The sequence below is a fragment of the Mirounga angustirostris genome, unplaced genomic scaffold (assembly GCF_029215605.1).
Source record: "Mirounga angustirostris isolate CCGP_5_RB_7025 unplaced genomic scaffold, mMirAng1.0.hap1 SCAF_5, whole genome shotgun sequence".
Taxonomy (NCBI): domain Eukaryota; kingdom Metazoa; phylum Chordata; class Mammalia; order Carnivora; family Phocidae; genus Mirounga; species Mirounga angustirostris.
The window spans coordinates 148,242,635-148,256,613 of record NW_026991713.1 but is presented as its reverse complement, the minus strand read 5'-3'; the positions used below and the strand labels follow the sequence as shown (position 1 = coordinate 148,256,613).

General features: G+C 54.1%; 2 protein-coding genes across 19 annotated transcripts in view; one reads left to right on the top strand and one right to left on the bottom strand.

Moving 5' to 3' along the window:
- Nucleotides 1–2,083, bottom strand: part of CLEC16A (C-type lectin domain containing 16A) — a 203,776-nt gene extending 201,693 nt beyond the window's left edge. For 10 of the 15 annotated variants that reach the window (XM_064592546.1, XM_064592548.1, XM_064592549.1 and 7 more), the window contains exon 1: nucleotides 1,808–2,082. In XM_064592546.1, the coding sequence (XP_064448616.1) occupies nucleotides 1,808–1,887 (80 nt within the window). In that variant the 5' untranslated portion in view covers nucleotides 1,888–2,082. Of the gene's footprint in view, nucleotides 1–1,807 lie in introns of all 15 variants that reach the window. The other 5 variants (XM_064592545.1, XM_054507507.2, XM_064592547.1 and 2 more) reach the window with 2 other exon arrangements.
- A 2,130-nt stretch (nucleotides 2,084–4,213) lies between these two features.
- Nucleotides 4,214–13,979, top strand: part of DEXI (Dexi homolog) — a 34,877-nt gene continuing 25,111 nt past the window's right edge. For 3 of the 4 annotated variants that reach the window (XR_010411843.1, XR_010411844.1, XR_010411845.1), the window contains exon 1: nucleotides 5,001–5,153. Coding sequence is in view for 1 of the 4 variants with exons in the window: in XM_045874974.3 (XP_045730930.1) it covers nucleotides 4,718–5,005 (288 nt within the window). In the remaining 3 variants the exon portion in view is untranslated. Of the gene's footprint in view, nucleotides 5,154–13,979 lie in introns of all 4 variants that reach the window. The other variant, XM_045874974.3, reaches the window with a different exon arrangement.

The window sequence follows — 13,979 nt, the reverse complement described above, 5'->3', positions numbered from 1 at the left end:
CTAGGTGAAAGCCTGCAGGTGCCTGGATGCTGGCCAGAGGCCCAACGTCCTTTAGATAACCATCCTCCCCTTCTCAGCCACATCTACCCACTCTCTAAATTCCTGAAATCCTTCTGCCTCTCCCTTTCCAGTCCAGCTGCCGTCCCATTTAAGATTCCTGACTTCCCTACACACCCCCATCCTGTCCTGTGCCTCTCTCCTCCCTATGTCCTCTCATCACTTCCCTAAAACCATTCCTTACGACATACTGATCCCTCCTGCCCCCCCAACTCTTTGAGACTCACAAACATTTATGAAACGCCTGTTCCGTGCTAGAAAAGACATAGCTGAGAAGCACAGCACCCCGACCCCTGGCCAAATGAGAAGCCCCAGCTGATTTCCCTCCCACCAATCCTTTCCCTGGGCCCCTGTCTTCCTTCTACTGCTCCCTGCCTCCCCCCTCTAACCTTCTTCCTTCCCATTAGTAATCTTCAGAGCTCCCTCTGGAAACCAGCCTATTTCTTACCACCAAAGGATTGCCTACTCCCAACCCAAATGCCCCCCAACTAGATTTTCCTCCCTGAAGTCATTCCCTCCACAAAAATCTCTATTTTCCATCGCCTCACCCCCCCCCCAAATCCTAGGTTTGTCTGCATGCTCTGGACCTGTCCCCAATTCACCCATTTTTTCCCCACTCTTTCGGTAGCCACTGAGCTCCTACTGTGTGCCAGGCACAGCGCTAGATGCTGGAAATACAGCTGTGAGCAGAACAAAGCAGTCTCTGCTCTTCTGGAAGTACCAGTTTAGGAGCAGACAGAAAAGAAGTAAAAAACAGGGTAAAGGCAGATAGTGAAGACAGGCATTGAACGAAAGCAAGAGAAAGATCAGAAGGAAAGGAACTGAAGTGGGGAAGCACTTTAGGTAGGGTGGTCTGGGAAGGCCTTACCTAGCTGATAAACACAGCTGCAACTATTAGCCACCTACAGTGTAAGAGACACTAGATCAATCTCTTTCCATGCATGATATTATTGAATGCTTGAACAGTGTACACCATCCCCATTTGCAGATGGGGAACCAGAGGCTCAAGGAAGTGATTTGGCCAAGGTCACACAGCCATTAAGCGGTAGAATCAGGATTTGAATGCAGGTCTGACTGCAAGGCCATTCTGTGCACTCCTGCTTCCCAGGACCATGTTGGCCACCTGTCCTCCCCCAGAGCTCTACTTCTGATATTCCCCTCCTTAGACTCCCCCAAGGGGAAAAAAAATTTAAACAATTGTCCTTTATTGAGCACTTGTACATGCTTCCAGTTTTACGAGCATTCCCTTACCCAACCCTCAAAACAACCATAGGGAGTAGGTGCTGTCACTATAACCACTTTACAACTGAGGAAACTGAGGCCTAAATTCACACACTTAGATTCGAACCCCGATCTGACTCCCAGGTCCAGATCTCTGGCCCCTAAGCTGTCCAGCCTAAGAAGTACCACCCTCAGAAGCTTGGTGCCCACCGCTGCCCCCGAGAAGAACAAAGTCTGCATCCGTAAACTGAAATCTATGCCCTTACTTTACAAATGGGGATCCTGAGATTCTGAGAAGCTAAGCCACTTGCCCAAGGTCACACAGCGAGGAGCGACGGTGCCAGGGTTCGAACCCAGGCGCCTTGACTCCAGAGCCCTCGCTCTTAACCATCGTACAGCCTCTCCCGGGGGTCTCTCTCCGCCCTCCACCTCGCTCTCACACCTCGTAGCGCCCCCAGCCCGGGGCTATGCGCCCCCAACCCCACGTCCAGCCCCGCGGCCTGGGCCCCTCAGCCCCCAACACACTCACTTGAGGTGGTCCAAGGAGTGGATGTTGCGGGAAGACTTGCCATGGCCCCCGCCCACCCAGCTCCGCGAGCGGCCAAACATGTTGGCGGCCCCGACGCGTTGCCCGCCTCACGGTCTCATGCCCGAGCGGCCGAGCGGCCGGGCGCCCGCAGCGGCAACACAAGCGGAGGAGACAACGGCGGAGGTGGTAGGGGGACCGCCAACCACCTTCCTCCCCGGCCCACAGCTCCGCACTGACATTCAGCCGGAACCGGCCGTTCGACCGCCGCGCTTTACGGCCGCCGCCACGAGGAACGCTGGGAAGTGCAGTTCGCTCGCGAGGCCCCCGCCGACAGGACTCTGCGAACGAACTACAAGGCCCGGCGTGCATCGGGCAACTGCGGGCCTGCGGCCTTGGAGAAGAGGCGGAGCGAGAGGAGGGGGAGAGCCCGCAGTATCCGAGGGTGGGCGGGAAGGGGAAGCCTGTGCGCGCAGCCCTGAGGAGGGAATCGGTGAAGATGGGTGCTTAAAAGTAACCGCAATGTTTACAATCTTTAGCTTGTATGATAAGAATAAGAATAGTTATTGCATGGCGTATCCTATGTGCCACCGTCCTGAGCGCTTTACATATACTGATATTTAAGGCTAACCACCAACCTAGGAGCTGGGTACTATCATCCATCCCCATACTACCTATGGCGAAACTGAATCACAGAGGGGTTGACTTACCCAAGGTCATGCAGCTAGTCCGTGCGTGGTTCAAACCCTGGCACCCTCATTTTATGCCCCAGTAAGTTAATCTGTACCAAATCGGCAATGGTCTTGACTGTCCTTATAGCTTTTTTTCTTTTTCCACTTAAACTTAAAAAATAGAATTTGAAAGGCCTTCAGGCAACAATGTACCAAAACTGAACCTCCTCTGCTTTCAGAGGGTTTCTCTAGTCTTCACCCAAAATTCAAGCAATTCCCAAAACTACCACACTGAAGAAAAAGAAGAAGAAGAAAAGAAACATCCAACTCCCCACATAAGCCAAGAAAATGTATCTAAATTTCTGTCCTGGAGTAGAAGTTAAGCTACCTGGAGGCAAGACGGCCCTATTCACCATTCATTCATTCCTTTCTACACCGCAGTTATCTAAGGCCTACTGTGTCCCATTAACTGTGCTCAGAGTTGGGCTGAGGGCCCATGTTCTCCCCACTGCCTAGCACAAAGTTTGGCACATCATAGGGTCTCAACAAATATTGGCAGAGTGAATGAGTGACGGAATGAAGGTGTATTTCACCTTCAGCAGTTGGAGGTTTAACGGTTTGCTCTGTAATTCATGTAAAGGGGCAAAGAGACAGAAATGGAGAAAAACGGGCAGGTCTAATCTCCAAACACACACAGACCTAGCATCTTTCCAGGCCCTCCCTTTTCTCTGGGCCTAGATTTCCTCATCTGCACAAAGGGGTAGCACACTACACAGCCACGTCTAGCTGCAATTAAGCCATGTATGTAAAACACCCAGCTCAGTGTGACCTGAGATTTAAAGGTCTGTCCTGGTGCCTGGCTGGCTCAGTCAGCAAGCATGCGACACTTGATGTTGGGGTTGTGAATTCAAGCCCCACTTTGGGTGTAGAGATTACTTAAAAATCGAATCTTTAAAAAAATAGTAAAGGTCTGTTGAACTGCTCCGGAAGGCGCTTTGGGCAAGATCAGTCTCCTGAAAGATATACAAGGGCGCTCATGAGAAGGGGAATCAAGGAAGGCGAGACTCACTTTTCTATGTACTTCTTGGTTGTTTCAATGTTTAACCACGTCCTGTTTTCAAACATCGTTTACAAAGCAAAACAAGAAGCAACCCCACTGCTGCAGGACTGACCTGCCTGGGAATCTCTTTATTCAAGTGTCCCTGAACCCTATTATGCACATCCTCGCAATGGGCAGACCTTCTGGCAGCCAGAATTTGGAGAGATGAAGGAGGCACTGATTAATCTTCCCCACCACGGAAAACTGCCACTTTGGAAAGTCCGAGATTTTCACTGATAAATTCACCGCCCCCCTACCCTGCCTCCTTTTGACAGGTAAACTGAGTCGTGACGCCATATCCAAGTCCAAGGGGGTCTGCTGAGGAAGCTCGGGGGTCTCCTTCAGCTGTCTTAACCTTTTGGATACGTCTAGTTTTGAACTGTGTTCTGTCTCTTCCCAGCCCCCCCAACCCCCTCCCCCCACCCCCCCTCCCCCCCCGCTACTCCCTGGGGGATTCGCAGAGCCAATTGATTTGAAACCTGGGCGGAGCCCGGAACCCGGGAAGCTGCTCAGAGGCCATAGCCCCTGAGGGGCGGAGCGAAGCGGTACCGCCTCCGGATGGCTCGGGCCAATGAGCGCGGGAGTCGAGCGGGCCAATGAGCGCGGGCAAGGGGCGGCGGGCCAATGAGCGCGGGGCCGCTCCGGAGGCGGTGCTCGGAACGCGACCCGGAGGGCGACGCGGCGGCCGCAGCCATGGGCCCTGGGCCTGCGGGGGCGCGGAGGGGGCTCGAGGAACTGTCGGGCGGGGCTGAAGAGACCGCCGCCGGGACTGGCCCTCGACGCTGAGCCGCGGTGGGGTCCCCGCCGGCGCTGCGAGGGCCTGTGAGCGCGAACGAGGCGCGTCGGAGGACCCGGGCAGCCGCCGGGCATCTCAGGGGGAGGGCCTGCCTGTCCGCCGGGTGGATCGAGAGGACCGTGTGGGCACATCTGGGGTGAGTGGACCCCGCCGGACAGGTTTCAGGGGCCGGGGCGCGTCCGCAGAGGCCGGCGCACACCGGCGGGGCACCGCCGGGGCCCAGCGCCGCCTGGGTCCAGCCCCCGGGGCGCCCCTGGATGGCTGAACTGCCCCCTTGCCGGCCGCCCGGGCGCCGCAGCGGCTGAGATCGCTGGGATCGCCGGGCCGCCGCCCTCGCCGCCCCCTGCATGCCCGGCGCCCGGGTCGCGGCCCACCTGGACGCGCTGGGCCCCCTGGTCCCCTACGTGCCGCCGTCTCTGCTGCCCTCTATGTTCTACGTGGGCCTGTTTTTCGTCAATGTGCTGATCCTATACTACGCCTTCCTCATGGAGTACATTGTCCTCAACGTGGGCCTCGTCTTCCTGCCCGAGGACATGGACCAGGCGCTCGTGGACCTCGGGGTGCTCTCCGACCCCGGCTCGGGCCTCTACGATGCCGACTCCGAGCTCGATGTCTTCGATGGTTACTTGGAGTAGGCTTGGCTACCGTCCTCCCCTCCCCCCAACGACCCGCACCCTTCGGTCTGGACCAGCCGCCCAAATCATGCCGCCGCTGCTGGTTGGGGGCATCGTCGGGCCAGGGATGGGATCCGCAGGACGAGGCCGTCTCCGGCCTCCAAGACCTGTAAGTGCCCTCTGTTCCAGATGAGGGTGGGTTGGGGGCGCTGGCGAAGAGGGTGGCATCTCCAGACCAGACACACACCCTTCCCCCAGGCTCCTGGAGGTCTGTTGGGCTGCCAGCAGTGGCCAGACCCTCTTAGGCCTTTAGTTGGGGCTGGAAAGCTTTCTCTGATGAAGGTGACAGTTGTTGTTGAAGAGGGGAAGGGAGGCAGAGCCTAAGGGGTGTTTGGGTTAGCCATGGTACCTACTGCCACAGCTTGTAAGTGCCTTTGCACCCAGATCCCTTCGAGGCAGAGCTGTCAGCTCCTCCCTTCTGCCTCAGTCTGGCTTGATGGTGACCTTGGCTTTCTGGGGATTCCCATAGTCCTGGGAGGATAAAGATTTGGAGTGTCAGGAGAGGTAGCAAGCCAGGCAGTGACCACCTTTGTCCTGTGGCCCCTGGGGTCTGGGTGGGGCCCCCGCTGAATCAGAGAGGAGAAACCTCCTTCAGCAGTCTGCACTTACTTTTGGCCTTGGGCTTGCTGCTACTTGGGAGTCGGGTTTCAGGGTGCCCCAGCTCGACAGTTGTGCAGCTTGCATCTGCAAGGACTGCCAGTTTCACAGTTGTGCAGCTTGCATCTGCAAGAACTGCCAGTTTCGCAGGTTGCTCTCACAGACCAGGCAAGCTGGGGCTGGCTTTGCCTGCAGTGTTTGCAAGGCCTCAGGGAGCTCTTGGGCTGGTGGGAGTAGGGACCACAGGATCTTTGCACTGAGGTGTTCAAGTCCTGCCTCTAGGCTGCGACCAGGAAGCTGTGTGTCCTGCCCCACCTTGTGCGTTGATGGGAGGGAAATGAAGGTCCAGGAAGGAGAGGGACTTGGCCAAAGTCTCAGAGCGGGGAAGAGAGGCAGCTGAACAAGATGAGAGAGAGAGAGGGGTAGGCAGGCTGTTGGGTCTGGTGAAGGTTCATGGGACTTGCAGGCACTCTTTGGCTGAGCTCCTCCACTGGACTATGTGCAGTGTCACTAGGCACAGGGCCTGAATGGCAATGAAGGGAGGATACTGAGGTGACAAGAGTTCCTTCTAGAAGACGGACACTAATGCCATTTACGCCAAGCAGGCTGAGTTAACTCCCCTCTGTGGCCTGCCTTTGCCAAGATGACCATAGTCAGAGGGAATGCAGGGTGGGGCAGGACCTGCTGGTGGTAGTGCTGAGGGCTGAGGGCTTCCCCTGAGAGGGGGACAGTGAGATTTCTTTGATAAAACTTCATTTGAGCTCAGTGAGACCTTAGCAAGAACCAAGTGCCAGGTGGAGAGTGGGTCAGCTGCCCTGCATACTTACCCAGTCTCCTTACCTACCTGCCTGCCATCCATCCATCCATCCATCCGTTCTTTTAACAAATGTTTACGGAGTACATACTGTGCCCAGTGGGTGAACACAGTGAACAAGAGAGACTTAGCTGTGGCCTCCTGGCCCTTGGTGAGAAAAGACAAGCAGATTCCCAAACAAGATGATCAGATTTTTTGAGAGCCATGAGGACATGTAGGAAGGACCTGGGCATCCCTATTGAGTCCCTGCTGCTTTCTCAGCACTTAGAACAGCGCCTGGCATTTAGTAGGCACTCAATAAATGTCTGTTGAATGAGCGAAGCAGAAGAATAGAGATGGGCTGCTTTAGAAGGGGGGGTCAGGGGAGGTCTCTTTGAGGAGATGACACAGTTGAGCTGAGCCCTAAATTGGCAGCAGGAGCCAGACTGAAGATCTGGGGAAAACCAGTCAAGGCAGAGGGAGTCGCTAGTGCCAAGGCTGTGGGGTAGGAGAGTTGGTTTTTGCAGCAACCAAAAGGCCAGTGTGGCTAAAGAGCAGCCCCAGGAGAGGTCTGTGGGGCAGGTGGGGGCCGACCGTACAGGACCTGGGAGGCCACGGCCATGAGCAATGGGAAGCCATCAGAAGGTTTGAAGCAGGAGATGACACAAGTTCAATTCACAGTTTGCAAAGATGACTTTGGCAGTTGTGGGCAGAATGGGCTGTCGGGGCAAGTATGGAAGCGGGGAAGCCAGTTAGAAACTGTTTAGTTGCTCGGGCTGGAGGTAATGGGGGCCTGGATAGGGCAAGGTTGCTGAAGATGGAGAAACACAGACTGAGAACGCCTTTTAAAGGTAGAACCTGTAAAAACCAGTCAAAACCTGGACTGAGTACTGATCATTGACCATGCCTGGTTCTAGGCCCTTTACGTATTCACTCAGTCAGCTATGCAACAAACTTTGCTTCTGCCTGCTCTTCTACCAGGCCCTGTGCTAGGCCTTGCAGATCTGAAAATGAATCTCTGCCTCCAAGCCAAGCGCTTGACTTGTAACTTGGTGAAGAATGTCTTATTTTATCTCTTCACCACATCAACAGAAACACTTCTCCTTCCAAATGAAAACATTGGCAGACTCTGAACCAAAAACTGAAGCCCAAATGCTTCGACAAACTTTGCAGCAAAGGCTGTTTGCGCAGAAAAGCCAGGAAGTGTGTCTCAGGGACACCTTTCCTTGCAAAGCTGTCAGAGTGCCTGGGCCCACCCGAGCTGGGAGGTAGGGAGGCCGGGGACTGGGGGCAATACTCGAGCCTGAAGAAGTGGGGAAACCACGCACAGGATTCCTTCTTCCCCAGTCCTGAAGCCAGGCCGGGGCGTTCTTGGCCCCAGGACCAGGGAAGCCCAGACTGGGGGAGGGGAAGGGTAGCCAGCAGTGGGAGAAGCCTTTGGGAAATCTCTAAAAATGGGCCTCAGCTCTGGGCCCCTTTCTGTAAGCAGAAGAACATTGGTAGTCAGATCTCATTCTTTCTGGCTTGTTCTCATGTGAACGTATTCTCATGTTACGCATGAGAAGGTCACGGAAGCACTGACTAAGGGTGTGGGACATGCTAGGCAGTGGGGCTTGGATGGATCTCAAGGTGCACTCACTTGCTCTCTTTCTCTTTTTTTCTCTTGGGTATGTGCCCACACAGTATGGTCCACCCAATTTTGTTGAGCACTTATCGAAGGAGGCAGTATTAGGGTTGGGATGAGGAGCAAGAACCTGGTTCAAATCCCAATCCTAGCTGTGACCTTGGGCATGTTCCATATCTCCCTCTGTGTCAGTTTTCTCTTCTAAAAAGTGGGGGTAATGAAATGTTCCTCGTTGTGAGAATTAAGTGAGATACCCGTACAGCTCGCAGACCTTCCTGTGTACAGTAAGTGATATATTATTAACCACTGCTAGCATTAACAGTCAGATATAATGGAAAGTGTGTACACTCAGGCTCTTGCAAATGTATAAACCTGCATGTGCAATCATGCATGAGTTCTTCTATCCCATGATGAGTCACAGAGGACTGCCTGCCTGAGTGCTGGGTGGGTTCAAGTGTGGACCACTGGGACAGACTTCCCACCCTGCCCTCCTGGCTTGGGACCCTCAGGACAGCTTTCCCACTGCCTGTGGTCTCCAAAGTCCAAGAGATCTGGAGCCCTGCGGAGCAAGCCGTGGCCTGCAGTTTTCTTAGAGTTTTAATCATTGCCATGGCGCAGGGAGTGGGGAGTCAGGAGCTCCCTCGTTCCCAGGAGAAAGGGCCACTGCGGCTGGCCTGGGAGCCGGGGAGAGTCCTCACATCCCAGCACTTCCGATGCGGAGGCAGAGCAGCTGGATTGATCTGTCGCTGTTCCTGGCACAGAGGGAGGGCTGTGGGGGAGAGCCTTTCTGCACCGGAAATGGAGAGCCTGCGGAACGTTGCTGCCAGAGTCGGTGGGGCCTGGTGTAGCTCAGACACAGAGCTAGGGGAACCAGACCCATCAGTCTACTTACTGCAGGGTCTCCCGGCCTCTGGGTCCCGACTCGGGCCACAGCTGCTCCTGATCCACCTGCCCCGGTCCCTCCATTCCAGTCCGTAGCCTGAGACGGCAGCAGGACACCCCGGCTGGCATGTCACCGCTCTGCTCAGAAACCCAGACCTTCTGCAGGGACGTGGACCATAGATTGGAGTCTTGGGCGATCCCACAGGCCGCTGGTGGAGCTCCTGCCAGGAGTGAGGGGAAGGAGAGCGGTCAGGGCAGATGAGGGGAATCAGGCGGTCTCCCATAGCTGTGGTCCAGACAAGAGACAGGTGATGGTGGCGAGGAGAGGCATGGGCACCGCAGGCCTGGCTGACCTTCCAGCTCTGTCCTAGCACAAGGCTCACCTGGAAGCGTGCTGGCCACAGGGTGCATGGGTGCTCGCTGCCCCTGTGGACAGGAGAGGCCCGTTAGGGGCCTCAAGACAGCTGAGATGCCAGGGGTGCAGCTCCCTTGTCTCCGAGTTACGCAAACTGGAGGTTTCATCCAAGGACGACCCTCACAGTCCTTGTGTCGAAAAAATGAAGGGCTCCTCTCAACTTGACCGTTGGTAGTCCTGATTTACCTGCTGTCTTTCCCCCAGAACTTCTGAAGCTTAGCCTGCATGTGGGAAATCCAGATCACAGTTAAAGGGACAGGCAGCATTATCCCCATCTCACAAATAAAGAAGCTGAGGCCCAGAAAGGAGGAGTGAGGGGCCAGGGGAGCAAAGCTGTGTGAGACAGCTGAGCCCCGCAACCCAGTGCTGGGTTCGCAGGGGCTGCAGGGGGGGTCCAGGAGGGGGCTCCCAAATCCCACCTCGGAATGCTGGTCATGGCTCTGCCAGGCCTCCTATGTAGATCTCCCTCCTTTTTGCTGAGTTTCTTAAATAAAACTTTATTTTGAAATAACTTCACAGGTATATAAAAGTTGCAAGAAGAGTGCAAAGAAGTTCCCCATACCCTTCACCCAGAGTCACCAATTGTATGGATTTACATTTTGCCACATTCGCTCACGTAGGCAATGTGGGCTCGCACTATATACGTGCGTGTGTATATCCACGTATACATATATGTATAGCTATTTTTCTGAACCATTTGAAAGCGATTGCAGACATTGCGTTCCTTTACTCCTAAATATTTCACTGTATAGTTTCTTAGATCAAGGACATTCATTTCCATAACCGCAGTGCAATTGTCGAGATCAGCAAATTTAACCCCGATGCAAGCCTAGGACCAATCTAGTCTGTGACTTTCTTCAGATCTGTGAGATTGTCCCAGTAGTGACCTTTCCCAATCAAAAGGCGGAGTTGAGGTCCCAGATCCCATCATGCAGATAACCCTTTTCCTTAATTGTTGTGTCTCTCAAGCTGCCTTCAATCCTGACCTCCTCACTCTGTCTCTATCTTTCAGGACATTGACATTTTGGAGGAGTACAAGTCGGGTGTCTTGTAGACTGTCTCTCCATTTGGGTTTATCTGATGTTTACTCTTGAGCTTATCAGATGATGCATTGTTGACAGGGGCCCCACAGAGAAGTGAGTTTAGGGTATCTGGGAGACCCATGACGTCTGTCTGTTCCACCGCTGGTGAGGTTAACTTTGATGGCTTGGCTAAGGTGGTGTCTGCTGGGTCTCCCCGCTGTGAAGTTACTATTTCTCCCTTTATCACTTATAGTTATGATCAAATCCACTAGTTGTAGTACTTCCATTTTTCAAAAATCCGTTTTTTTAATGTGAATTTATTTTTCAAAGAATGGTGTGTAGCCCTTAGTAATGGTGCTGTGTTGATGGTGTGTCAGACGCAGACGAGCCCGAGAAGCCTCCCCTTTCCTCGGGTGCTCGCCTCCTCCTCTTGGGGGCCCATTACCAGGGAGGATGTGGCTGTGCCTTTAAGGCAAAGGGTGATCTGGGATGGGATCTGGGACCTCAGCTCTGTTTTTTGAAGCAGCCCAGGGTGATGATAACTGGTACCCAGTGAGTCCAGGGGATGCTGGTGCCATTGGTGCCATCACGGCTGCCATTCCCTGCTCCCCGCCTGGGGAGGGGCTGGGAGCAAGCTCTAGTTCCGGGCACCCCTGGACGGGGAAGGCCTCATTCCTGGGATTCCTTCCTGGCAGGGGAATTGGCTGGGTGGTTAAAAATAACTTCCTCTCCCACATCTCCTAGCTGCCCCAAAGCATCATCCACATTATCCACGAAGCAGGAAGGGCAGGGCTCATTAGCTCCCTTATACAGGGAGGGAAACTGAGGCTTGCGGACGTTCAGTGACTCATCCCGGATACCCAGCTATGAGGTGGTCAGTTGGGCCTCCTAGCCACGTTCCCAGTGCTTCCTCGAGTGAGGTCCTCTGGTACAGGTGAGGCCCCCGAAGCAGAGTGTGGCCAGGCTCTCGGTGCCCTGCCACTCTTGGGCACCTGCTACTTCTCCCTTTGACCAGAGAAACCAGACCCGGGCTCAGTCTTGCAGGCCAGCGGTATCTGGCTAGAGCTAATGGTTTCATTTTCATCATATTTGTTTTTAGCGTTGCCTTCTGTTTATGACAAATGATTCTGTTGTGGTTCTTTTTTTTTTTTTAAGATTTTATTATTTGAGAGAGAGAGAGCATGAGCGGAGGGGAGGGGCACAGAGGGAGAGGGAGAAGCAGACTCCCCACTGAGCAGAGAGCCCAATGCGGGACTTGATCCCAGGACCCTGAGATGATGACCTGAGCCGAACGAAGGTGGACGCTTCACCGACTGAGCCACCCAGGCATCCCGAAATGATTCTGTTTTTTATTTATTCATGATAGTGACATAAAGGTTCCTTTTAAAAATTTGATGATCAAAAAAAAAAAAAGGTGCCTTGATTGAAGATAATAAATAAATCATTGCCTGGGCCAACGCTGACCCTTCAGAAGGGCCTCACTAAGTCTGAGGCACCGACCAGCTGGAGACACGTTCTGAACCAAGAATCTTCACAAACCCATAGCTGGTGAGGGTCAGCAGCTGACATGTAAAGCCGAATCCGGGTTTGAGAAACCAATCCTTGTTCCTCCAGAACACTGACTTCCATCAGGGACGCAGGCAGCCAGGCAGCATCTCCTTTCCCATCCCCCTCCAGCCGTGAACTCTTGGACTAGCTGAGGCAGAGGTCCTGCACACAGCCCGTCACTGAGACCACGGTGGACACCCAGTTGGCCCTGGGTAACATCTGTCTTTAGCCACTTGAATTGGTCGGTTGGTGCATGGGAAAGAGGAGCGAGCAATGGGTTTCCAGCACACAAGGTCTTTGGAGGGCGACAGGGCTACTGTTTTCAGAAGGCCCTCCAGCACTGAGGAGGCCCCCTGCCTGGTGTGTTTGCTAGCTGGGAACAGGTGGGAAGGAGGGGAGGGACCACTGCGTGCTGAGGCCTCGTGTATTATAGACACTCCACTGACGTGACTTCATGTCATCCTCACAACAAACATCCCAATGAGGTGGGTACCATTCTCCTGTTTCAGATGAAGAAAATAGGCCCAGAGAGATAACTTGCCTGAGGTCACATGGCGAGGAAGGGACAGAGCCAGGATTCCCACAGATAGGCCTTGCCCTGACTGCCCCCCAGGAGGACCGTGGGAAGGCAAGATTCTCTGTCCAGAGCATCGCCCGACAGCACCCCTCAGACACAAGGGCTGATCCCAAACTAGGCACTCTCCCCGGAGGGAGTGAGCCGAGACGCTGCTGCTTAAAATGGATCAAGTGCCCAGCTGTCATTCTTTAATGACAGAAATGAGTCAGCCGGCCACTTCCTCTGTCCAGCTCTCGGGAGTAGCCTGGAATGAAAGGTTACAGTTTCAGAAAGAAAGAAGAAGGAAAAAAAAAGCCAACGGCTAATGAATTGTCTGTCATGCTGTAATGATATTAGAAGGTCGGAGAGCCCACTGCTTTGGATTCTGCAAGCTGTAGCATCTCCAGGATGCCTGGGAGGAAAGAGATGAACCAAAGATCAGACCACGGAGGTTCAAATCCCGCCTCTGCCCTTTGCAAGCTGTGTGGCCTTGAACAATGTACTGAAGCCTCTCTGAGCCCCATCTGAAATTCCCGATGAGCCTGCTTGGCCACCCCCCCACCCCCCCGCCACCCAGGGTTGTTCTGAGGAATACATGAGCTAGGACAAGAGTTAAAGCAGATAGTACAAGGTAAGTGTAGAGTGCTGGAGAAATACCGCCTGTTACTGAGATTCTCAAGATTCTCATTGGGGGGTTTGCTGTGAGGCCAGACTTGCAAGTTAAGGAGCAAGGGGACTGATTAACAGCCACAGTGGGTGGCACAGATGAGTGGTCTCAGGACATCCTCCAGCCAAGGACACAGAGACCGGGGCAGTCCTCACCTTGTTCTGTGACTTAGGGCAGGTCTCCGGCCTGTCTGGGCCCTTTGTGGAAGGAGTGGGACCAACCCTGATCGGGGTTTCCGAAACCCCATATGACACTGTCAGCAATTTCTGCTCTCTTGTTTGAATTCTCATTTGTGTCCTTGTTTTCTTTAAACGAGCTCTTTTTAAAGTGAAGCGATGCTCTGGAAGGACAGGAACTTTCTATTACTATCAGAAGTGGAAACCTGGCATCACTTGCCATAAATAGAAGGTGACCCTGCAGATAGCGCGGTGAAAACAGAGAACAGTAGTGGATCCAGCTAGAGCCGGCGCCTGTGGGGCCCTGGACCTGGTCAGATGGGAGATTGGCATGTGTCGGAGACACGTTCCAGCCAGACTGACGCTTATCTGGACTCTGTGCTTGTGGCAGACACCGAGATTGGGAGAGGAGTGGGTCCCCATGCTGGGGGTGATTCTGTGCTCTCTGACACCCAGTCCACACAAGTCTGAAGTGGGCTTAAGTATGAACCCCTGCTTTGGAGATCTCTAGAGTGAGCCCTGCTCTGGGGAGCACCACCACCGGCACCACAGGGAACCCTAGGAGTTCCTTGGAGGGAGGTCAGCAGAAGGGGGATTCCTGGTGGGAGTGCTCTGGCTTCAGCCCTGGCTTCCCCCTCGTGCCAGGTCCAGTGGG